Below are 25,387 nucleotides of genomic sequence, written 5' to 3'. Positions count from 1 at the left end.
AAGAAATGCAGTATTTTCACTACCCATCTAGAACAAATCTATTCATATTACACCTTAATTATGAAACCTTTTATTAAACGTGAAAAATGTTATAGCTCTGTTTTAATGCGTGTGTGTTCCTCACGTGGTATTTCAATATGCTGTTAATAACAATGCATAGATAAATATTCTCCCCTATATAGTTCTATATATACCATAAATTTTTTTCTTATACATTCTGTCCTGTGGAATTGAGCTTGTTGAGCACGATAGCACAATATTACTGCAGAGGTGAAGCTGTGGCACTGATGAACAGTGACCAAAGCAGGAGAGTTTTGCACGTCACCGCTTACAGGACTACATTGCTTCCGTGCATTTACTTCCATCCTGGCTGCAAAAAAAATGTGACTGTTTGTAAGGAATTTCTAACTCCATTTGACAGCACACACCTGCCAAGGTGTGCAGCTGAATTTCACAAGGCTCACAAACATGCTGTGTCTTGTCACACCTCACAGCACTTAGCACCCTGGAAGAAAACATTGAGGAGAACCCATGTGCACCTAATTTTTCACCATCTGAGCCCACACTGAACCAACAACGCAATTATTAATCCCTTGTAATGGTTCATATGTCTGTGGTATATTTAAATATTTTACCAGACAGATGTCATTTCAGGGAAGGTCTGACTAGCCATCCAATTCTATATCCTTCCCTTTTTGAAGGCAAGCTGAGATATTAAAATCCTCAAGGTTTCAGCAGTGAAGGAGCCCAAAGGAGACAGCCCTCACTTGCCTTCTACTGGAGCAGAGGGACCAGGCAGCTGGATCCCTGACTCCAGTTCAGGTGCCCTGGCACCACAATAATGAACTTCATTATTCCTCACTCAGGTGGCATCACTCCAAAAAAATGAAGTAATCATGTAAAGGGACTGTTTGATGGGGCCTGCAGCAAATATATCTTCAGGCCTGGTGGTGAAGACCTCAGGACTCATTCTCAGGTTTCACCTTTCTCCCACCTGATGAATAGTAGCAGCAGAGAAAGCCTTGTTCTCCTCCTGGAGGACAAACTCTGGCTGCCTGCCTATATGCAAGTGTGTTCTACCTTTCACAGCCTCAAGGAAATACAAGATGTGCATTCCTGAGCTCTCCTTCCTGCCCCCCCAAGTAACCCTTGTACCCAGGTGGGTTTTTACGTGATATTTAATTTACCATTTGACCAAAAGACAAGCTTAAATTCAAAGTAAATGTTAAACACTTGCAAAAAATATGTATAACCGAAGTCAGGGAGCAAACTCCCTACTGATGTAGTTGTGCTAAGGATTGATCTAAATGTTATTGCTACAAGTGGGAAATTCTGGATATATCCTCCCAAGAGTGGCAGCAAAAGCCTCATGAGAACCCACTGAGAAGCACCCAATGCTCCCAACTCACTGGGGTCCGCCTGGAAGGTAACTCACTTTTTATCAGGTTCTTCTTCTAAACAAAGAAATTAATTTCTCTCTTGTTTTCATAGCATAAACTTTCACTATTAGCCAGAAGCTGGTGTGGTGGTTGTACTCAGAAGATTTGTCTTCCCGAGTAACGATGTGTTTGCAAAGACAGACGTGGTAAATACCCTGGAAAGACAATTTCTCATCCCATGCCTATGAGCTGTAAGGTGTCTCAAGCCTAAATCTGTGCAACCAACCACAAATTCTCCTCTAAAAGTAGAGTTTCAATGTGGCAGAGCAAGATGTGTCTCCAAAGCTGTGACCCTAATCGAGAGTAAATTATCAGGAGATTGAAGACACGGCTGGAGAAAAGCTAAATTATTTCAGTTATGATGGAGGAACTGTGTTTACTTAACTTAAAATTTGTTATTTTACTCTGTAACTACAATGTAGAGAAATGAGGGGAAAATAGAAAGCAAGATACATTGAAAATTTAATCTCTTTTTCACATAGAAAGTAAGGTAGTTGAAATCAAGAGGTGATTTGAAGTTGTCAGCATTCATGACCTCAGCAATGTTTATTTTTTGATTGATCAATATGCATTCTAAAATACACTTATTTGTCAAAGTAACATGCCAAAAGAAACATGTGATATCACATGCCTTTATAAAAGAGAAACCCATCACATTCACCTTTACTTTGTCCCCATCATGAGGGGCTTGATATTAGCCCTGGTTTTAACCCTGGTGGGTAAGTAAATAAATCATTTACTTGGATGAATTTAAAAATAATATTTTAAGGAAAAGGTTTCAGAATATAAATACAGTTCACTAGCAAACAAAAACTTTGTTGTAGAAAAAAATATTTTATGACTGTTTTTGTTGTTTAGGGAAAAAAGAAGGCTTTTGGATGGTTCTGAAACAGAAGTTAATTAGAAAGGGTTATGCTATATGTACAAGATGAGATATAGCCTTTTATACTAAAACACATTAACATTTTGTGGTAGGTTTTCTTTTGCTTTGTCACTTCATTACTCTTTTTTTTTTCTCTTTCAGGGAGCCAGCATCTTAATTACCGTAAGTAATTTTCCTATCAGCTAACATAATTATAATGAGTGAAATTAAAAATAGAATCTGAAAAGTATATCAATGTTTAATATAGTTTTACAACAGCTAATTTTGTTCAGGTGCATTGCAAAAATGAACAAATTCATCTTTTTTTTTTTTTTGTTCCATACATTCTAATAGAGGTGTTTTAATATGTTCTGTACAGTCTCTATAACATTTCATGGGAACCATTTCTTCACAGAACCCGATTTCAGTGAAAACAAGGTTTATACATTTGATTATGAAAGCACGCTTCTCAGTGGACTTCCAGAGAAAGGACTTGCAAGAGCTGGAATAAGAATAAAAAGTAAAGTGGAAATTAGTGGTATTGGGCCAAAACTTTGTCTTATTAGGGTAAGAAAATGTATTCAATTTGAAAGGTAAAATTCTCGTCATACTTGACTTCTTTTTTTAAACTTTTGGGAAGTAATTAAGTTTCCTCGTGTGTTGTGCTTACTCAGGGAGAATGTAACTGACACTGTTATTTTTTTTATGCCCTAAATTCTATTTGCTCTTTGCCAGGTAATTCTCAGCTCAAGCCAACCTTGGGCTTGAAGGATGTCTTCTACTTTGTGGTCAGGGAGACAATGGAATGTAATTTGAAATGTACAATAATTTATTACCGTATCAATCCAATTGTTCCAAACTGTACAGCCTAGGATTATTTAATCAGCTGATTTCGTAACCAGCAGACAAAAGGCTATAAAACATGTGACAGTAGTTGGATGTGATTCAATATTTAGCATAATTAATGTCATCTGGTAGCTTCTTTTACTGAAGGGTCCCAAGTGACATTCTTTGTCATCCTCAACCGTATATTTTTACTGCATGCTGAGTAATTACCAAGAGTTTTGATTATGTGACAAACACTTTTACCTTTAACAGAAGCCTATACATGCCTATAATGAGTGCTAGAAATGCACACTTCAACTTCTTTACACCAACTCCACTTAGTCTTCTGTACATGGGGATGAAAAATTATCTTTTTAAGAGATTTAATTTGGCAAATTGAAAACTGCAGGTTAAAAAAGACTGGTGAGTGTCTGATAAACTCTTGTAAATGCTGTAGCCTTCCAGCTTGAATTACCCTCCTGTTACTAAGTACTTTTATAAATCCAGATTACAATAGATGTAGATGGGAAACATTGCTTTTCCATGACCTCTGCAAGGGGACAGATTTTTTTTTGAAAAAACAAACAAACAAGGAAATAAGAGCCACACATGTGGAATGGTGAGTAGAAGGCTTCCCTGGCAGAAAGGAGGCAGAAGCAGTCATGTCCTCACCCCACATCCTCCCTCCTTCCTGCTGAGAAAGCCCTTGATGTGCCAGGGTGAGTCTTAACCAAAAGTTGACTCCCGTTCCCAAAAGCCTCCCAGCACAATTTCACTGGCCCTGGTGTATTTGTGTCAGAAATAAATACAGAAATAATTTCAGGCAAGAAAAAGAGAAAAAAAAAAAAAAGATATTTAGGGGGCAAGTTTTAAGCTAAAGGTAATGGTGCATTTATTCCCTTCTGCTACGGGAAAAATTTATTTTGCTGCTGTTATATTTAAATTAGACAGTTTGGAGGGATGGTTCAGGGAATTAAACTTTCATCTGCAGCCTCCTAGTTCACATTCAGCCCAAACAAAAAGCCGCGTTCCCCAGGCAATTTCCAGCTGACAATTTTTTCATCACAAACCTGCAAGTAAGAATTGCCAGCTGTGTTCAAACCTGAGCAGACAGTGTAAGTCCTGACTGGGCCCTGAGGGCTGGGGAAAACTACCTCACCCTGACCCTGCAGAGCAGTCCCAAACCTGCCCGTACGCAGAATGCCAGGAGCATGTCCAAGAGGCAGCACGAGGGATTTGCTCCGTAACAGCCTCCCCTGTAAGCTTCAGTTACTGGGGTTGGCAGTGATCTCCACCAACAATAACAAAAATAAATATGAAAGCTCAGTCTCCAGCGGTTTGCTGTGTGAGGGTTTAGTTTTGTGTGGCTTTTGGAGAAATTAATCCCAGTCTTGCGTCACATCGCCCGCCTGAGGTGTCAGAGAAAAGTCTCTTCAAATTGTCAAAATATAGAGAAGGGAAGGGTCCTCTGAGAAACTAAGCTAAACATGGCCGTTCCCATGGGGTAGGAATTATTCCAGTTAAGCACAGTTTAGCACAACTTTCTACTTGCTTGGATGTGCCCCAGGTTGAGGCTGGAGCTTGAAGCGCAGAGCACGGTCGGAGCCAGTGCCTGAGTTCCACAGCAAAACATGTAGGGAATGACAATTTCTGTAATCTGCTGTCCACTGCTCAGACTAATTCTGACTATCTGGCTGGCCCAGCAGCCATGCTGTTATTAGTTTCAGACTGCTGCCTGCGCTCTGTGACCCCAGCGAGGGAAATGACAGAGTTCACAACAGGAGTTAATGATGCTTTATGCAACATTAACTTCCTCCTGCAATTTCCTGCAGACCTTCCATACTGCTTTTGGGTAGCAACCTGCTTCATGTGGCTCTTCTCTGGCTCATTTCTTCGTACAAGCCAAACTTTGGCAGTATGGATTCTCTGTGTAATAGAACAGAGTGCAGTGGCTGCAGAAGTATCAGAGTCATTTGCATTGCTCTCTTTTCTGTATGGAAATACATGTATCAACTAGCTATGCTAAATTACAGCTTCTAAGGTTTCCCTTTGAAGAGGCTTTGCATCACCTAAAAGTGTATTTTCGATGTGAGTAAAGCTCTAGATGCTTATGTGTATTAAGAAAAGAGTTGACTGGAAAAAAAAATATTAAAGAGTAATTCCATTCCCTCTTTGTTCCAGATTCACTCCATCGAAGCAGGAGAGTACAATGGGGTCTGGCCCACGAGCTCATTCTCTCGGTCACTCAAACTGACCCAGGTGCTGACTGGGCAGCTCAGTAACCCCGTCAAGTTTGAGTACAGCAGTGGCCACGTTGGGAACGTCATGGCTCCCGATTCCATCTCGGACGATGGGCTGAACGTCTACAGAGGGGTTATGAACGTGCTGGAGCTGAGCATAAAGAAGATGCAGCACTCCTACAGCTTACAGGAGGTGAGATTTTTGGTTTGGCCGTTGTGGTGGCTTTGTAAATAAATAAGCCTTCTCTTCAGAGTCTTCTCCCGCGTTTTCTGAATTCATCCTTGGCATAAACCTCACTAATAAGAAACACCAAAGCTTGGGAAATCATGATTAAGTTGCTCTTATGGGATGACTTTTAATGGAGATATATTTAAACAGGACAACAGAAGAGCAGATTTTTAATCTGGTTGATGAAAGTATTTCAGAAAATGCACTTGCAGTATTAAATCTTTAGAAAATCAGGGTTATTATTTAGAGAAAGTAAACTCCTGTGAAAGCTGAAGCCTACATAAAATGTGAATACTGTATTAAAACAAGCTTAAACATACAGCTTAATAGTAAAGCGAAAATAACAGTAATTTGACTTTTTTCACCAATCTTACACACTTTAATCTCTTCTAGCTCCTCTTTTAGGAGAAAAACAGTATATATGTCATGACATTACTGTAATAGCTTTGGCAGTTGCAGTTGATGCTCTGTTGGAATTTCCACTGTTTTTCAGGTTTTAATATATTAGTCCAGGTAAATCATCTGATATTGCTGTTCACCACAGAAATTGCAATGTGTTTAGTTTTTGTGAAACCATATTTACATTGATTAGAATACATTCAATTCAGAGATCAGCAAAAACCTTGAAATTATTATACTTTCATGTTATTTTTTATTGAAAATAGAGACCAGAGTAACTTTAATTTTCTTAAAATTTATTTTTATGTAAGTAGAGTTGTTTCTGGGAAAGGAACTACGTGATTTAATAGTTTCACACTGTTTGTTTTACATAAAAATCCGTGTGGTGGAGTTCCATATTCTGCATCACCATTTTCCTCAAATCTAATTTCACATCTTAATTCTTTCTAATTCAGTTAGCACTGTGTCCAATTCTCTCTGCTAGGCAACAGATGTGACTTCACCTCTTAGAATCATTTCCAAGTTTCCTTTGCTTTTCTCAGAGAGCAAATGATTAATGAGCTTTGGCATCCTTGCTTGACAAACTCGAGTCACCCTGTAAAGGAAGATAAGAGTTGTTAGTTCCAAAATCTGAGCTGCAGAGAGGTTTAAAGGACTAAGATGAGAAAGTCTACATCCCATCCTGGGGGTGCAGGGTGAGGGTATCTGAGCTGGCCATGAGCTGCACACAGCCAGAAAGTCCAGATGGACAGGAGTCTAATTCCTCCCACTGAACTCTCCGAGCAGGACGTTCCCATTTAAAGTCTGGATGTCTCTACCTTACCCTGCAGTCTGCAAAGGAGCCCCACACCTGTATCTGCAGGGCACAAGTCTTTCAGAAAGCTTGGGCAATTCTTATTTCTAGCCCTTTCCAAAGCCACAGTGTCACCAGGAATTCTGTTAAGCTAAAGATGAAGTGGGTATGTCTTGCCTCCCAACCACCACATGACTATTTTGCTGTTCTGACATAGCCCAGAGCTGCTCTCTGCACTGGCTATGCTATAAATAACAGTGAAAAACAAAATCATGAAAATAACTCTTCCTCCTAAAATGCAATCAAATATTTTTCCTCTCCAAAAAAATCTCACTGACTGAGGAAATTTAAGAGCTCTTATAAATGTATATGCTCAAAATATTATTGAAGAGCTCAGCTAAAACTGTAAACTCAAGAAAAGCCACAATCAAAACTCTGTTATCCTGAAATTCTTTTTAATTATTGCTGTTCATGTTGTGACAGATCATCTGATATTGCAAGGCTCTTTCCATAGGCATTTATAAGCTGTCTATAAAAGCAAGTTTTAAGGGCAGAATGTCATCTCCAACCTTGAAAGACTTTGCTGTTGAAATGTCATTCTGACTGATCAAATTATTTTGACACTTTTTGTTAATATTCCTCAAATCTTATTTCATAACCAACAGCTCTAACTGAAAATCGCTACTCCCTTTTCCTGAGGCTCCAAGTGAAACTTTGGGAATTTTAGTTCTCTCAGTGCAACTCTGATTTGGCTCACTGGAAACCTGTACATGTAAAAAAGAGATGAAAGCAATCATCACCCCAATTTTGCTTTCTGGAGTGTATAATGAAAAAAAGAAGAGTAATTTTGAAAACACAGAATTAAACAGGAAATTCCATGTGGTGAGTTGAAGCTTCGCATAAAAGTGAACTTCTCTGATCCTCTTCTCATTTTTGCCAGGCTGGGATTGGAGGTATTTGCAACACAACGTATGCAATTCAGGAAAACAAGAGGGCAAACCTACTCTATGTGACCAAATCCAAGGACCTGAACAGCTGTGAGGAGAAAGTTCAGATTGTCACAGGTTCAGCAAACACTCAGCCATGCCAGGCCTGCCAGAAGGTAAATTAGAGAGGTGTTATGTATATGTGCTTCGTGTTCTTATGCTGAGCACCATTTGGTATCTGTTGCTTTGAAACAATCGAAATGAGGGAAGGGTCAGGTCTGCTGGATCCAGTTGTCAGTATTTTCTTTCTGTCTGAAAATCAGCCCACAGAGAAGCAGAGGTCTGTGCTGCAGGCTGTCATGCAGGCACACTTCAACCAGCTCAAACTAGCTGGCTTGGAAACCATTAATTATCAGCATGAGTTAATTCACCTATTCTGGTGAGTAAAAAAATAGCCACGATGTCCACTTTCTGCTGCTCAAGACAGGTACTGCTGCATTTTATTGCAATTCTCTCTTTGAAATAAGAAATTGTGTGGTTTAGGCAGCTGCTCTCCTCAGAAAATGTGTCTCCTTCTCGAGGGAATGACCAATTACCTCTATTTGGGGAAAAAGAAAAAACAGCTAACACTTCTTAGCAGTAAAAGTAATGGAGCCAGGCAGCGTGTCTGACCTCTCCCGTGGAAGTGAGTGCACAGAATTCACATCAACTGCTCTTATGGCCAGTGAACAAAACAGCCCTGGAAAACGAGTGGGTTGAAGGGGGTGATGTAATAGCTCCTAGTCACAGAATTCAGAAGTTCAATGACTTTTTATTTTCTTTGTTTGTTTCTTTGCTTTTTTTTTCGTATTTTAAAGAGAAACAAGAATTCCCGGGCGACCGCTACTTACAATTACAAAATTAAATATACACGCAGTGAAGCTGTAATTACACAGGCTGATGTCGAGGAAATCCACCAGTTTGCACCCTTCAATGAGATAACAGGAGGAAATTCTATAGTACAAGCCAGGTACTGTACATATGCCTTTAATTCAGCGACTCCATAATCCGGTCAAATTCCGTAAGTGAAATAAATCCTTTGCTTCCACAGCCCATTGTTTGCCAGTATTTAATTACATAAAATCCCAAACAGTTCATAAAAACAACCTTCACTGCTAGTTGTAAATCTGAAGCGTGCACATCACTATCCAAATTTCGTTAGCTAAAGTTGGCAGGGTTTGACTATTTTATTTTTCGGGGATATTTGATTTATGTCATAAGAGCCAAAACAAATGTAATTCCATCTGAAAAATTGTGAACTAATATATTTGAAGTAAAATACTTTGAAAGACAGTTATTCACAGAAAGAGAGTTCCCTGGAAAATAATAATGCAGTAAGAGCCCCTTTGAGACTAGTTCACAAGAAACCTAGATAGGACTTTGGATTCCTAAATACACTGGGCTGCTTACAAATCTCCCATCAAAACTGTTTCTAAATAGGAAATTGGGTTTTATTGCAGAACAATTGGGCACAAGGCATGAAAAATGCATTTGCTTTTCCACAACGAGTTTTGCATATTTCTTCAACAATATTGGGGCAAAACGAAGATGTGGCTGTGTAAGAAATTACCCCCCTGCTCACCATTAGCTCTAGCTCACAAACTCTCAGTGTTTGAAAGTGATTTCATCTATCAAAATCATCTACTGAAAAACTTTTTAGCTACCTAGTTAATTATGGGCTCTGTATACAGGAGTGCCCTACTGAAGGTAGCTGTGCATAAATTATACCTCAATCCCACTCCTCAACTGCTGTAATCTTGCATTGCTGCATTAGCTCCTGCAAGAATCTATTGGTATAATATACAGTTTTGGAAACTGCAGCATCAGAAAATTCATGTCAATAATTCACCAATTAACTTCATTTCTGTAATGAACCTGCTCAATTTGGCTAATCAAAAAAAACCAAAACCAAAACCAGAACAGTAAAGGTGAAAGTGGCTTTACTATCCCTATGCAATCAAAGTGTAGATAGGCACAACTGCAGTGCTTTTATCAAATTATAGATTGTTGTGAGTCAGCATCAGTCTAGAGACAATGGACTTACAGTGCTTTACACTCTCATTCTGCAGAGATTGTCTTCTGCAAAGAAAATGTTCTTCCTCAGCCCTCAGAAGGGTAGTGCCTCTACCTTTCCCATTTTCTCTGGATTTTTAGCGTTGCCCAGCAGAAGGGGACAAATATAAGATAGCTGGGAAGATGTGGATATCTCACTCGAGTCTTCAGAAGTTATTTCTACAATATACTCTCTGTTAAAAAAAAAAAAAAAAAAAAAAAGAAAAGAAAAAATCTATCAAGGACTTAAAACACCCAGAGCTGAGTTTTCTGACCTGTTCAGCATAAGATTCTTGCAGCACCTCTCAAAGCCAAGAGAGGTTTTACTGGTTTTTCACCTTTTTAATCCTATCTTTAGTATTCATTTGCTCTTCTCTTCAGAGTATATTTTCCCATCTATTCTAGGCAGATATATCTCTTCCCAAAACAAGGAAGATGAAGATATAATAGATTCATCATGATCTGGAAGGGAGAATTAACTCTGTCCAAGTGTACCTGATTTTCTGATTTCTGACCCAAACGCCCTTTCAATAATATTGTATAAAATTTCAAGAGAGAACAAATCTCTGCTGATTCTGTAGTGGTTTCTATTCACATTCCAGAAGCTTGTCTGCAAAGCAGTTATGCACTATTTCTGCAGCAGTTCTCTGCAATCCATATGGAAGGAGTGAATAGAAATGCTGCAGAAGATCATAGAGATTTCAAAATAAACACGCCAATTTTCTACGGAGATTTTGAGGCACTGAGTAGCACAGGAATATTGCTTTTGAAATGTTTTCAATTGTTCACTACAAATGCCTAACTTTATTATGGTGTCCTAAATGGCCCATTTTAAGCATAATTGGTAGGATAGCTCACGTCTAGCTGAAAATGTAGCAAAGATAGCAAATGTTTACAAAGACAGTCTCTCATTGGAATTATTCTTAATAACAAAGGCTGAAGGTTGGTTGCTTCTTGAAAAGTTTCCAAAAGCTTCAGCACTGTTCCAAAGACTAATCATGAATTTATCTGGCCCTTTTTGTTTGGTAAATCCAATTTGAGACTTCATAAGAACCTTTTTTTGCAGTTCCCAGGATATTCAGCTTACCAGACAAAATGGGGAGGGCAAGTAAAAAAATTTCAATTCCTTTTGAAGCTTCCAGGAGACACAGGCATGTAACAGCTTTTATGAACTTCTTAAAGGGTTTAAATTAAATGATAACTAATGAACAAATTTCCCATCTGTGTTTTCCTATAATCCTTAATTTACTCCTCAAGACACAACACAACACACAGTTCCTGTGATCATCAGGCTGCAGCTTCTCACCTCCTTCTTCTTCCTTAAATTCTCAAACCAGGTTATTCCCAATGGCAGGCAAAGACTGGCTCTGATCTGAGCCCTGCTGTGCAAGTGCACACCTTCTCAGAGTGCAGTTCTGAGCATCATGTCCAAATGCATCTGTTTGTAAATATCTTTTCCCCTCGATAACAAAACCCTTCTGAAACAATTGTAGCTGCACTGCAATGCAGGGAGGCAGAATTACTGAGGTTTTTTTTTAGTTTGTACCCTGCATCTTGTGATGTTTTCTTCCTGGGGGTCTCCATTCCAGGCAGAAACTTACTCTGACTGATGTGCAGAAGCAGAGGACAGAGGTCCCACCAAAGGAATATCAGAATCGTGGGTCACTTCGGTACGAGTTTGGCAGTGAAATGCTTCAGCTTCCTGTCCACTTATTCAAAATAAAAGATGTGGAAAGCCAGGTAAAGTTCAGACACTGGGCAGACTCTTTGTTGGACACTGGAACCTGTGCATGGGGGACACAATGCATGTGAGCTTCCTGCATTTTCATCTTCCTGCAGATAGAGGAAAGCCTGCAGGACCTAGTAGAGGCCACCTCTGACCAGCTTCCCAGTGATGCACCAGCAAAAGCCCTCAAGCTCATGCACCTCTTCCGTGCAGCAAACGAGGAGGATTACGAGTCGGTGTGGAAGCAGTTCTCCGGTCGGCCAGCGTACAGGTACAAGCATTAAAGGCGGTGCTTCTTCTGCTGAGAAGCTCTGCTGGAGACCCTTATGCTCAGAGGCAGACCTGGAAAATGCTCCTTGCCCTTCCCATTGCAGGCGCTACATTCTGGACATAATCCCCGCGGTGTCCAGTCACCGCGCGCTCCGGTTCCTGCGGCGCAGGATGGAAAGGCAGGAGCTCTCCAGCTGGGAAGCGGCTCAGACGCTGCTGGTGGCTCTGCACTCCAGCACACCAACCCAGGACGTGATGGAGGAAGCAACAGTAGGGTTCTCTAAACACTCTCAAATCACTCTTGGCTGATTCCAGCATCTGTTGTATTTATTCCTTTGACGAGATGTTAAAGGCTTTGAAAATATGAAGGTTTTATGTCCTCTGGTGAGACTGAAAGGACTTTGTTTCCTGACTGTCTTAAGGGGAGGAGAATGCAAATCAAAAGGGCAAAAATGAGTCCACAATGAAACAGGAAAGAAAGAGTAAAATACCCCTCAGGGACAAAGGTTATTGCTGCAAAGAATTGTTTCTAGTCTTCCTTTTTCCAAATGTACTTCGTAGTTACATCAGATTAGATCTCTAACTGACTGTCTACAAAGACAAAGGAGCAAGAAATACATATTTGTTATATCCATGTATTTGTCCTGATTGACCTAGAAGGATGGGTATGAATTTGAGATCTATCCAGATCAAGGGAATTATGCCAATGTGAAGGCCACGTAGGAGAAAGTCCAATTATTTTTACAATTTTTTCTTTATCTGCAGGGTCTAATTCCAACCTCAGATGCAAGAACCTGTCTCTGCCTGCCCTAGGTAGAGACAACAAACCTCAGACTAGAGGTTTGCTCTCAGTGAAAGCCTGTGCAGAGATGCTCTGCTTCTCACACAAGAAAGCAGTGGCTGATGCCTCCTGACAGCTCTTACGTTGATACAAAATATTCCTCCTCCCCAAAATACTGAGGTCCCTTCCCAAGGAATCTCAAGTTTGTTGTACCTATGGCTGAGGGGATCACAAAACCTGATGGATGTTGCTAGGATAATATGTGTTTTTCCATTCCATAACTGGGTGATTTCCTTCCTTTGGATTATAGCCCATGCCAAATTTAAATCTGAAACACCATAAAAGCAACAGATCTGCCTTCCAGATGTTACTTTAAATTACTTTACAATTGTGTTGTCCAGTACAGTGCTATCCACTGATTACCTGAAAATCCACCAACGCAAAAATATCAAAAGCCTGGGTTTGTCTTGCATTGGGCAGGAAGGTATTTTTTTAATATTGTTTCTTTTCATTAATGGTTAGTAATGAGCCACTGCTTTCTCCCCAGCTGATTGTCAGAAAGCATTGCCCACGCTCCAGCACTGTGCTGGGGAAGGTTTGCCACCTCAGCTACGCGTCGCTGTGCCACAAACAGTGCTCTTCAGCAGACTCCTGCTCCGAGTGTCTCCAGGTAATCGCGTCGTTATTTATCGCTCAAAAGAAAAATTAAACCCTGAGTTCTTCCTTCGTTATTCAGAAAGCTGTATTTCACTTCACTACAGAGTTTCCTTTGGGGAAAGGAACCCCAGTTGGTTAAATACAGCGTTTTTATCTTTAGATTAGCACACGAAAGTGAGGGAGAGGAAGAAGCATATAATTCATAACTCTTTCTATCCGAGCATCTCCGAGTGCTTTATTGCCAATTATTAATGAAGTCCCATGGCATTGCTCAAAAACACTTTAAATATAGGTACTTATCTATACTTATAAATCAACTAAGTGACACAAAAGCCTAGGTTTTTCCTGAAGTCATGTGTCCCTTCCATTCCTGAGCTAGAAGCAGAGCCCAGTCATCCACACAGGCTGTAAGCTCTTCATGAGAGTAACACCCTCCCTGTTCTGCACTGCTTTTAATCAGCAGGCCTCAAAACAATTTCAGTAGTCATTAAGTAGCATTCCCCAGTTCTGAAAAAGCATGTTGTGGTTTACAGAGGCCAATCCCTCATCCAGAAACCGAGAAGGAAAGAGAAATGGGTGTTTTCAGCCTTTGGTGCTGGTCAGTTCACTGTCCCCAGTACGAGCAGGGTGTTCCAAATACACTGTGTGCTTGACAGGATTGTTTTTCCTGTAGCACACAGGCATGGCCAACATTCCTACACAGGTCTCATGTGTTACAATTGCCACCAATGCTCTTGAGCTAATTAAATCTGAGAAGCCCTGTGTCAGAGAGTGAAAATTCTTTCCCAAAGCAAATGACTGTACAGGCTTATTCAATGCATTTCAAATGTCCATGCATTTAATTAGTGATATCAGTAGGCTGTTTCTGCACCGTTAGAGGGATTTCAAATGTGTTATTTTAAACTACAGAAACTGTATTGAAATTATTCTCTAACATCTCTGTTTCTTTTTTAGAGCCACTTGTTAGTGTTAAAAACAGATACCTAATAGGATTTAGTTCTTTTCTCTTATTCAGCCTTCAGACAACTACCTCTAATCTTGACACACTAATGCAAGTGTGATCCAGTTGCTTATAACAAAGGCTGTAAAATGACCTGATTTTTTGCCAATGATCTCATTTGCCACCTGCTAATCCACCTCTAAAAAGAGGCTGTCATAGCTGGTTAAGGGCAAGACCACCAGCCATATCTTCAGGAATCTTATTTAAGGGTCTAAAGGTTTAACTGTACCTGTATTTTTGCACCTGTCTTCAACCATGAGACAGAGATGTTCAAGCAGAACTATTTCAAGGTTCCCAGCTTGCCCTGAAAGCAGTGGGAACTAGCTCCTAGCCATTATTTTTGCCTTTAAAAAATCTTACTTGGTAACTTTAAGGCATAGTGATGAAGAAGCTGTTCATTGCAGCTTTCTTGGCTATACTTGTTCTATGAATAAAATGTTCTATTCATGAGGACAGAAAAGAATTTGAAAATATTTAAAGTAAATGAATTGGACAGACTGAAATTATGAGTGGGGGGATGGAATAGAGATAAGAGCTGGAATTGAACTCAACAGAATTTGTTTTCTTTTTTCAGCTTCTTCATGGTTTTGCAGGAGAGGCATTGAGCAAGTCTAGCACAGAAGAAATTTCCCTGGTTCTGAAAGCCCTTGGGAATGTAGGGCACCCAGCCAGCATCAAGCACATCAAGAAGTTTTTGCCAGGATATGCAGCTGGTGCCTCAGATTTGCCACTCAAGGTCCATGCAACTGCTGTGATGGCCCTGAAAAACATAGGCCTGAAAGACCCAAAAATGGTAAGGAAACAAAGCTGCCTCCTTTGCACTTGCAGCTTGCACTTGCAAGGCTGTTATTAGATCATGGATGATGAGGGGAAAACAGATCTTTTTCTCAAAAACAGCACAATTTATTTCTTTTAAGTACTTAGCCATTCCTTAGCTGGCATGTCTTGTTCCTTTTGACATTAACCTCCATTATTTCAGACTGCAACAAAAATCCCATTAAAAGGATACATTCGTTGTTGAAGACAAATCAGTATTTCCATTGCAAACATTTGATTTCCAAGGACATTAAACAGAAAACTAAATTATTGACCCAAATGTGTCTAGTACTACTTCACCTCTGGTGTGTGAGAGAACCACAGAACAAGGTTTTCAGAGAATCAACATTTAATGCCGAGTGTCACATCTGATCGTAATTCAAGACCAGGTCTTATTGTAAATAGATACTGGGGGTTTGCATCCTAATTACAAATTTACAGACATTGTGTGGGCTTAAGTCATAAACAGAGCATTTACCAAATGTGACTTTTGTCCCTGACTGAGATAATCTCACATACAATGGCTACACCAGCATGCTCTGCTCCACCACAGATATCACTTTACAATCATTTTCACCTTAAAGCAATTTGCCTATAAAAGGAAACCTTTTCAAGGTTTTCAAGATCTTTTTTTTTCCCCTGATGTCAGAATTTTTTGTTTTATATACGTCAATTCTTAATATCAGAAGTAAAATAAAAGCTTTCATTAATGATTCACCTACTAATCTGTATCAGTTTTTCCATTATACTCATTTTTTTGCATGTGACTCCCAGTTTGAGTGCACGTATTGATTCATGGACAATAGTGTGCCAGGGTATGCTTTTAAGCAAAAGAATAAAGAAACAATTTACTAGAGTGCAGGAGCTGGATGGGGAAAAGCAGGGGGGGAGGATAGAATAGCAAGGGTAGGAGTTAGGGTATTTGTTGGGGAAGAAAAAAAAGCCAATTTGGTGTTTGAAAACAACACTGTGTCTCTGATTGCTCTTTGGCCTGGCTTTCCACATGTGACCCAGACAACTCTTTAGTTCCATTTTCTATGCATTTTCTTTGGAGAAATATGATCTGGAGTGAGTTAATGATTGTGAACACTTTTTTCATTGTTCAAAAAACAGTTTAATGCCTGGTTTGCAGCTAGATACTCACCTATATTTGCATTAAACAGACTTAATTCATGGCCTGTCTTTTTTATTGTTTAATTTGAAAAGGCAGCTGCATTTAGGAAGAGGCTACTGCCTCTTTTATGTTGTCACCTCTTTTATGTTGGTCTTTGATATTCAACATATTCAAATTAATAAAGCCAGTCGGGGTCTTTCCAAATTTTAAGCTTCCTGGATCACTTTTCCCTCCAGTGCACAGATGTGCACTTTCCCAGGCAGGACAGGGTTGTGCAGAGGAGTTACCAGAACAGTGGCACACCACCCACAGCCATTTCAAAGTTATGGCTTTGGTGCCACTCATGGAAACTGCAAAGGTTCCAGTACAAAATTAGTCTTGGTGCTGAATATTGCTGAGGTCAAACACGTTGGTCACAGGTACTACTGTGGAAATTACATCTGTTGCATAAAATTTTGGTTTAAGCTGCCTACACAGCATAGAGATTTCTGGTAATAAATTGGGGTTTATTTGTTTCATTTCTGTTCTGTTATTTAGCAGAAAGGGCCCAGATTAAGATCAAATTATTTGAAGTAAGTCATAGCTTTGTGAGTAGGGATAAGTGATCACTGAAATCGCTTCTCAGGTGTGTAATAGGTTACTAAAATCTCCTTTACGTAGGGTGGGAGAGTTCAAAAAAGGGATGATAGACCTGATGCAGAAGTTACCCAGTGAAGTTCCTTGGCTTTGATTGTCTAGGAAGTCAGACTAGATTACCATAATGCCCCTTCCAACCCTCGGACTGTGAAACCAGGAACAGTGTTGCCATAATTATTAAATGATACAAATTTTTTACTGTGCCAGTGGTGAACAGATCATTCACTGCTGTTGAATGGTTATTAGCAGAACATTCAAACACACAGTAAAATTGAATATACCTATTTTTTTTCAGGTCCAGGCTATTACCCTTGAGCTTTTCCTGAATCACAGAATTCACCCTCGGGTCCGAATGCTGGCTGTGGTGGTTCTGCTGGAAACCAAGCCAGGTCTCCCAATAGTGATGACATTAGCTGATGCTGTGCTGAAGGAACCCAGCATGCAAGTGGCAAGTTTCATCTACTCACACTTGAGGGCCCTGGGCAGAAGCACATCCCCAGATCTCCAAGTGATGTAAGGAAAATCTGCATCCCTTTCCTGGCAGAAAAACTTATTGCAAACTAATCGACGTGTTAACGTGCTCACCCAACTTTTCCAGGGCTTCTGCCTGCAGAATGGCCATCAGAGCCTTAAGTCCCAAATTTGACAGGTCTGGATATCAGTTCAGCAAGGTTTTCCGCTTCAGTATCTTTAAAGGTAAGATTCAGAAGGTTTTGTAGAGAAATGTATACAGGGGAATGTGTGAAAAAAAAAAAATTGTACAGCATGAGAACCCAATTTTCCTAGCCAGCTGTTAGCTGCACATTGTTCCTCTGTATTCTCCTATGTTTAGTGGGGGGAAAAAAAAAAACCAAAATAAGAGTGTCAGGCTCTCCATTTGGAGAGTATTTAGGTCCCTGTGTGGTTTGCATTGTACACTGCCAGCATGAAATTACCACGGGGCTTGTGGGGCTCTAACCCTCTGTTTTCATTAGTCTGGGAGGCACATGCTCCTGTAGCAAATGCTGTAGTCTCAGTGGTGCTTAACAATTTCATACCATTGTTCAGCACCAAACAAACAGAAGGGACCTAAATTACTGCTGAAGTGGATTAATTTCCACTGGTGTTGAACACCTACAACTCCTGCTGAATTCAAATGTGATGCTAAGTATTCTTCACCCCAACAGTTGTGCCCAGCAAAACAGAAAACTCTGAAAACATTTACATGTGACAATTCATTGCACCCAGGAGGAGCTTACCTCAGGCTTTTCATCTAAAGATCTTTCTTGCATCTTCCTACCAGGATTCTTTGCTGGAATGAGCAGATCCATGCACAGGATCTGGAGACTGACCAGTCACATCAAAGGGAGTAGCACATAAAAATGCAGTCAAAGCAGGGAGGACCAGATTAGAAGACAGGTCTTGATGGGCCAAAGTGTAGCTGTTGTTGTTTTCCATATATGTTATTTTTCTCAGTAGGTTTTTTAAGCAACTGCCCTATGTAAATGGCCATGGCAACCTCATGATTGGGCATATGTAGCTGGCAGAGTAGGGAGATTATATCTCCAAACAGAGTCTCCTTATACATGCTTTTTATCTGTCAGGAGTTGGATGGTTTTAGCACTTTTGTTATTCACTGGTACATGATAACATTTTTTTGAAAGTAATCAGTGTCAGACTCTGAAATATCTGAAATTCACTGTCTGAGTGTATGAGTACTTCTGCCTTCTTTTTTGAGGCAGGGATGTGGTTTGAAGGACTTTTGTAGATCTTATTAGTATCCTGACCCAGTTTTGTGGGTTTTACATGACCATTTAATCTGCTCCATAGTAGAAATAAATGTAATACATACAGCAACAATCACAGTAATATACCATACACTGCTTGCTGTGCATAGTATATCCATCTCCATCCTCAGTGATGGAGACAGAGAGTGCCCAAAGAAATACAGTCACTAATACATGTGAATGAATGTGAACTTTTTTACTATTTAAAATGCATTTAGGGATAGATACATTTTTCTATTAATTTGCAGATGTGTTTCTTGTTTTAGGCACTCGTTTTGCCTTCCTATCTTTGCTTTTAAAGTTAAGCTATTTGAATTTTTCACACAGTGAGAAAGAAGGGTGCAGTATGCATGAGGGATGCTGGCAAGGGGCTATGTGAAATGGAATCTTTTATTCTGGCTGTAGCCTGGAAGTGCAGCACATCAGGGAATTGCTGTTACTTCCCAGTGAAGAACACTGTCAGAAATTTGGTTACAATCTAAACCTCTCATCCTTGAAGAACAAAGAACAAGCTCCTTTTCTTGCACATGCTAGTCTGAGAGTTGGATAACTCAGCTAAATTAAGTCAATCTCTTCCTACACCGGCATGGGAAGAGGATCCATCCTCCAGCTTTCTGATTTGATTTGTCACCACCAGGCACAGGTGCACTGTGTCTCAGTGAGTCCATCCTGGAGGAGTTACCATAGTGACAGCTCTAATGCACTACCTGTTTCCTTGATAAAAACAAAACTCTGCCCTCAGCACCGCAGATCTTTGTGGTGCTCGATGCTGAATATTTAATGACAGGCAATAGTGTCAGCTGAATCTACCTCTAATCTGGAATCTGTCACACATGGCCACCACAGATGGTGCTTCATGCTCCACACACTGCTACTGAAATCATAGGGGTGACGCAGGTTCTGCTCAATGTGAGGACTGAGAGAACCTGACTCTCAGATTCATATAATTAATATGTGTACTAATGTTAATAGGTACCAAAGATTCCTTTCTCTGATCACTAATTTTTCTTTCCCTCATCTTTGGGGCAAGGCATTCAGTTAGATCTATGCAGGTGTCATCACACTGTCACAGTAAAGTGGCAAATATTTTCTTAGAGCATTAGCACTATGTAAAGCCTGAGGTATGGAAAATATTCCTGCTCTCTTCAAGTTAACAAATTCTATATAATCATTCAATCATTTATAAGCAACACTTCTTATTAAGTATCAGGAAGTACTGCAGAGTTTTTAACTAATAGTTTTCATGGGTTAGAATATGAAAAAGAGCTTTTACAAATTCAGTAAAATACTGTGCCTTATTTCTAATGTCCAGTCTATGTAATACTAGGATTGCTCTGGCTAAGCTCATTCAGAGAAAAAAAAACCTTCATATTTCCAAGTCTCTTGTCAGCTCATCAGTAATGTCCCAGTATGACATCACTTGCTTTTCATTCTCTAGAGGATCAGCATTCAAATGTGAGCTTTTGTCTCCTTACTATCTGCTGAAGGTTCTCCTCTTATTTTTCTGACCACAGTGGGGTGACATAAAAACTATGTTTTGACTGCAGGAGCTGTTACTGAACCTCACACGTTGTAGGTAAATAGTGTCCAGCACTTTAAATAGCACAGAAGCTTCATCCAGCAAAACAGTGAAGGCAGGGTAGTAAAATTCCAGTTCATACATAATTGCCTGTCCTCCAAGTGGTGTAGAAAGAGAAGAGAGAGGAGGGCTGGAAGAAAGGAAGCACAACAAGGATGCCTATGTATCCTGTCAGCCTTACTCCTTTTGAAACTTAGGGAAACTTGGAAAAGCCTCGGGATTACTTTAACTCATAAAACAGGACAGGGTATAACTGTGCAGAGATCATGAAGAATATATGACTGTGTTCTGCACTGATTATCTGTCTCTAGAAACATAGTAGATGATAAATCTAAATAGAGGAAATAAATAGATACAAATTACGTTTGCTCAAAGTTCACTCAGTAGTTAACTATAACTTAACAATTGTTGCATTCCATGTAAGGATTACAGCATTTGGAACTAGATGTATTAAATTGCCTCTGAGTCATTTGAGAGACAAATCTATAGCTAACCATCTGTCCTTATAGGATATCTGTATCACTTTCCCTAAACTATTAACAAAGGATGGCAAATCTGTTTTCATTTCTGATCCCCTTTGTCAGGGTGCCCTAAATGATGTCTCATAAAAGCATTTCATAAGCTGACACTACAGAATCTGACTGGATGCAAAGGATAGGAGCAGGTGGATTTTCAGCACTCGGAAAAGTGGGCCCATAGGAATCCCCTGGGTTTCAACAAGATCAAGTGCCAGGTGCTGCACCTGGGTTGGGGCAACCCCTTGTATCAACACAGTCTGAGGGACAAACAGACCAAGAGCAGCTCTGCCAAGAAGGACTGGGGGGTGCTGGTTGATGAGAGCCTGGACATGAGCTGGCAACCTGTGCTTGCAGCCCAGAAAGCCAATTGTAGCTTGGACTGCATCAAAACAGCGTGGCCAGCAGGTCAAGGGAGGTGATTCTGCTCCTCTGCTCTGCTCTTGTGAGACCCCACCTTGAGTGTTGCATCCAGCTCTGGGGTTTCCAGCACAGGAACAACATCAACCTGCTGTAGCAAGTCCAAAGGAGGATCACCGAGATGATGAGGTGAATGGAGCTATGAGGGAAGGCTGAGAGAATTGGGATTGTTCAGCCTGGAGAAGGCTTTGGGGCAACCTCATTGTGGCCTTTCGGTACCTGAAGGGAGACAACAAGAGAGCTGGAGAGGGACTTTACACAAGGGTGTAAAGGGGAGTGATAGGACAAGGGGGAATGGCTTCAAACTGACAGAGAATAGGTTTATATCAGATATTAGGAAGAAATTCTTTACTGTGAGGGTGATGAAACACTGGAACAGGTTGCCCAGAGAAGCTGTGGATGTCTCATCCCTGGAAGTGTCCAAGGCCAGGTTGGATGGGGCTTTGAGCAAACTGGTCTAGTGGAAGGTGTCCCTGCCCACAGCAGGGGGGTTGGAACCACATGATCCTTGAGTTCCCTTTCAACATTGAGCTCCCATTCTATGATGCTGTGATGCAGAAACAACTGGAAAAAAAGCATAACCACCATGCAGTGATCAGGAGGCTTGTAACTTTGCTCATTATTAGCTGAAAAAATGCAAAATATTCTGTTTATAACTGTTTTACTACATCAGTTTTATAGCTGGGTTTTCTGGCCTTGCTCATGCTGTAGCGGTTGAATTACGAAATTAGTAAATACATACAATCTGCACACTGTGACTTAAAAACTAACTGTGCTATGTCTTACTCTCTGTTTCTCTTCAGAGTTCCTTATGAGTGGGCTGGCAGCTAAATATTTGGTACTGAATAATGCAGGCAGCTCAATTCCAACGATGGTGATGTCCCAGCTGCGGACACATTTCCTTGGAAGAGTGGCTGATCCCTTGGAGGTAATTGGGTCTGCCCACAGTTCACCTTCTAATCCCTTCTTACAACCACCATCCAATTGACATTTACACTCTACTTCTTCCCACAGGTGGGAATAACAGTTGAAGGACTGCAGGAGATGTTTGCTAAAGGTTACTCTCCTGACAGGGACTGGGAGAATGACTATGACTTCAAGAAAATCCTGAAAACGGTAAATTCTGGGGGAAAAGAGAATCTCTGAGATATCACTTCCTCAAATGTTATGAAGAATTAGACTTTTTTCATCTTCTTGTGCAGCTCTCTGACTGGAAAGCATTCTCCAGTGACAAACCTTTTGCATCAGGCTACTTGAAGATGTTTGGCCAGGAGTTGTTCTTTGGTGGACTGGATAAAAACGCCATCCAAAATGCACTGCAGGTATTGTTTTGAAAATACCACCAGCCAAGAACCAAAAGCTCTAAAATTCTGCTTCTCTCACACGTTCTCTCCCTTTTTCTAACTTTTTAATTCAAGGTTGGTGGGGGTTTTTTTGTCTTCAATATTAATCAAGGTAATTAAGGTCAAGCTCTGATCAGGATTAGTTACAATCATTGCTGGCAGAATTTCCCCTGAGGCACGGTTAATGACACAGATCATGATGTTCAAGTTCTGCTTATTCAGGTGTGTTGAACTCTGTAATTTCAGGCATGGTACGGATCTGACGAAAAAACCCCTTCACTAAGGAGAATAATCAGTAGCCTTCAGAGTGGTGTAGGGAGGCAGTGGACCAAGGCTCTCCTGTCCTCTGAGATCCGTCGCATCGTGCCCACCTGCATGGGGTTCCCAATGGAGACCAGCTTCTATTACTCTTCCATCACAAAAGCGGCAGGAAATGGTAAAATATCTCATTGCTTGAGCAATCCAAATGTGCTTGCCAGGATTGGAGGGCATTTTTGACACTTTCTTTGCTTTCTCTGTAATAGTTCAAGCGCAGATTACACCTTCTCCAAAGTCTGATTTCAGACTGGCTGAGTTGCTAAATGCCAACATCAGGCTGAGATCCAAAATGAGTCTAAGGTAAATATTTAGTATAAAGTAAAAGAATAATATTTTCGAGTGACAGAGGCCATAAAAATGCACCAACTCCTTGCTGCCTGAACATAATTATACCCTCACTCTACCTTTTCAGCATGGCCAAGGAGATGACCTTTGTGATGGGAATCAACACACGCACGATCCAGGCAGGGCTGGAAGCACGTGCCAAAGTGGATGCTCATGTACCTGTGAATGTCGTTGCCACTGTCAATATGAAGGAAAAAAACATCAGAATTGAAATTCCACCATGTAAAGACGAGACTGACATAATTAGCGTAAGGTAAGACCCGGCACTTGGCACCTTCTAAATAAACCAGAATATTTGCTTAGGGATCTTGGGTTTGACTTACAGCTTGGATAACTGATGTTATGTGATGATTGGTGTGGTTTATGGTTATTTTAAATGAAGTGGCATGCCCCAAAGCTTTGCTTGCAAATATGTGTTGCTACCTGTGGTCTTCACCTGGAAATCCTCCTTACAACTGTATCTCAATTGTTGAGATCCATAAGCTACTTGAAACTTAAATGACATAAAATTTCTATCTCGTTACAAATGTTTGAACTGGGGACAGTAGGTAAGATATAAGCCAGCTGAATCCTATCAGTTAGAACAGATAACCCATCTATATTTGCATTTTATGCCTTGAAGCATAGACGATTTGATGTTTCTTGTGTTTTTACCTTGTTTTCCTGTGGCTGCCATTTGGTTTTCTTACCTGTTAGGTCTACTTGATTTATTATCAGTGCATGCAATTACAATACACTCCGGAAAACTGTTGTAGCCAGATGCCAAACAAATGAAAACAGATGGAAATACAAGCACAAAGAGAGAGAGGAAACAGAAAGAGTATGTCCAAGGAATCAAAGCAGTAGACCAAACTTAGAAAACCTTCACACACACACACACACACACACACACGAAAAACAACTGAGAAAGACAAGCTGAAAAGTCATCACAAAGGAAAAAGCATCACTGACAAGAGAAGTCGGCTATTATACAATCCATTGAAATGTTAACAAGTTTCTGCTCTAGGAATGCAGCCGTAAAAAAGAGCTCAGTGGCTTGATCCAGCTGCAATTAGCATCTGCAATTAGCATCCGTGGCTGCTGGCCCAGAGACGCTCTACAGGTCTCCTCAGTTTAGCCACCACTTGGGCTGATCATTGTTCTCCCTTGCCCTCCAACAGTCACAGACCATTTGACGTGTATTTGACATCACATCTTCCTCCCTAAGACAAGTCCTCCACTCCATCAGGTGTGACTGTAATAAGGCTCTCCGGGCAAAGCAGGGAGGGTCTCAGCATTTCATGCAGCGAGAGTTAGCTGCATGTTTTGTTTGGTTCAGTTCCTTGAGGAGGCCAGGACAGTCTGTTCCCAAGGTCATCAGGGAAGCAGGCACCCACTCTTACTAACCCTCACTGTTAGAGAGGGTGAGGAGGATATTAATGAACTCAGTAAGGATGCTGAACTGAGATGAGAATATTGAACACCGATACAGAGTTTAGAGCCTCAAGCAGAGCTACAAATATTAGCAGAATCCCCACTGCAAAGCAAAAAACAATATTTTCCTCCTTTGACTTAAGGGGAAATCAAAGAAGACACAAAGTAGGGTTAAATGCCTTGCCAGAAAGCAGAAAGCAAGTCAGTATCAGAAACATGGGATTGCAGCAGAGGAGCCCATGAGTTCCAACCCAAGCCCTGCTCCACACCCTGCAGCATTGCTATTTATAAAGTGAAGTAGTCACCTGGAAATAGCTCTATAATGCCAAGTATATGAGAAAGCTAATACTCACTAGCTAACTTTTAGCACCATCGATTCCTCTCCAAAAATCATTCCTGTTCATTGTTACAAAACAAATGGTCAGTACAAACCACACAGAGCAATGAAACAGCAGTGAGTGCAAGTAAAGGTGAAGCAATAACTAGAGAATATAACACTGAACCACATCACTGAGGGGGTCAAAGACCAAGCAAAGTAAAATCTTAAAGGTGTGAAGAGAAACAAGCAGCATGGTAGAGAGAAAAAGGATATATAGAGGGAGATATAGTCTACATAAAATGAGTCAAAAATTTTAGTTCAACATAGTCTTTCTCTTCCTTTTGCATAGATCCATTAAATCATTAAAGAGTAAAGAACCAACTGAAGTCAATATTTTAGGGATATTGTGACACCTTCCTTTGTTAGCTTTCAGTCCCCCGTCTAAAGAAATAGTTCTAGAAAACTATTGATCTTTCATTTGTTTGTGAGCTCTGTTCCAAATATAGCAGTGTTGGGTACTGTCTCAATGGTCAGCAGGTTACCTTCTACAGTACCATGTCATTAA

General features: G+C 40.5%; 1 protein-coding gene across 1 annotated transcript in view; it reads left to right on the top strand.

Annotated features, from left to right (window-relative positions):
- Positions 1 to 2,118: 2,118 nt before the first annotated feature.
- The window catches only part of LOC135418509 (vitellogenin-1-like), a 43,276-nt gene continuing 20,007 nt past the window's right edge, over positions 2,119 to 25,387 (top strand). Inside the window, exons 1-18 of the mRNA XM_064663938.1 lie at positions 2,119 to 2,158; positions 2,717 to 2,868; positions 5,308 to 5,559; positions 7,728 to 7,889; positions 8,571 to 8,722; positions 11,394 to 11,544; positions 11,644 to 11,801; positions 11,905 to 12,070; positions 13,129 to 13,251; positions 14,813 to 15,031; positions 17,100 to 17,317; positions 17,403 to 17,500; positions 21,888 to 22,012; positions 22,099 to 22,200; positions 22,287 to 22,406; positions 22,674 to 22,863; positions 22,952 to 23,045; positions 23,158 to 23,343. Coding sequence (XP_064520008.1) covers positions 2,119 to 2,158; positions 2,717 to 2,868; positions 5,308 to 5,559; positions 7,728 to 7,889; positions 8,571 to 8,722; positions 11,394 to 11,544; positions 11,644 to 11,801; positions 11,905 to 12,070; positions 13,129 to 13,251; positions 14,813 to 15,031; positions 17,100 to 17,317; positions 17,403 to 17,500; positions 21,888 to 22,012; positions 22,099 to 22,200; positions 22,287 to 22,406; positions 22,674 to 22,863; positions 22,952 to 23,045; positions 23,158 to 23,343 — 2,708 coding nt within the window. The remainder of the gene's footprint in view (positions 2,159 to 2,716; positions 2,869 to 5,307; positions 5,560 to 7,727; positions 7,890 to 8,570; positions 8,723 to 11,393; positions 11,545 to 11,643; positions 11,802 to 11,904; positions 12,071 to 13,128; positions 13,252 to 14,812; positions 15,032 to 17,099; positions 17,318 to 17,402; positions 17,501 to 21,887; positions 22,013 to 22,098; positions 22,201 to 22,286; positions 22,407 to 22,673; positions 22,864 to 22,951; positions 23,046 to 23,157; positions 23,344 to 25,387) is intronic.

Source organism: Pseudopipra pipra, chromosome 9 (assembly GCF_036250125.1).
Source record: "Pseudopipra pipra isolate bDixPip1 chromosome 9, bDixPip1.hap1, whole genome shotgun sequence".
In the NCBI taxonomy this organism is placed as follows: domain Eukaryota; kingdom Metazoa; phylum Chordata; class Aves; order Passeriformes; family Pipridae; genus Pseudopipra; species Pseudopipra pipra.
Note: the sequence above shows the minus strand (reverse complement) of the source record. Positions and strands in the feature narration are given on the sequence as shown.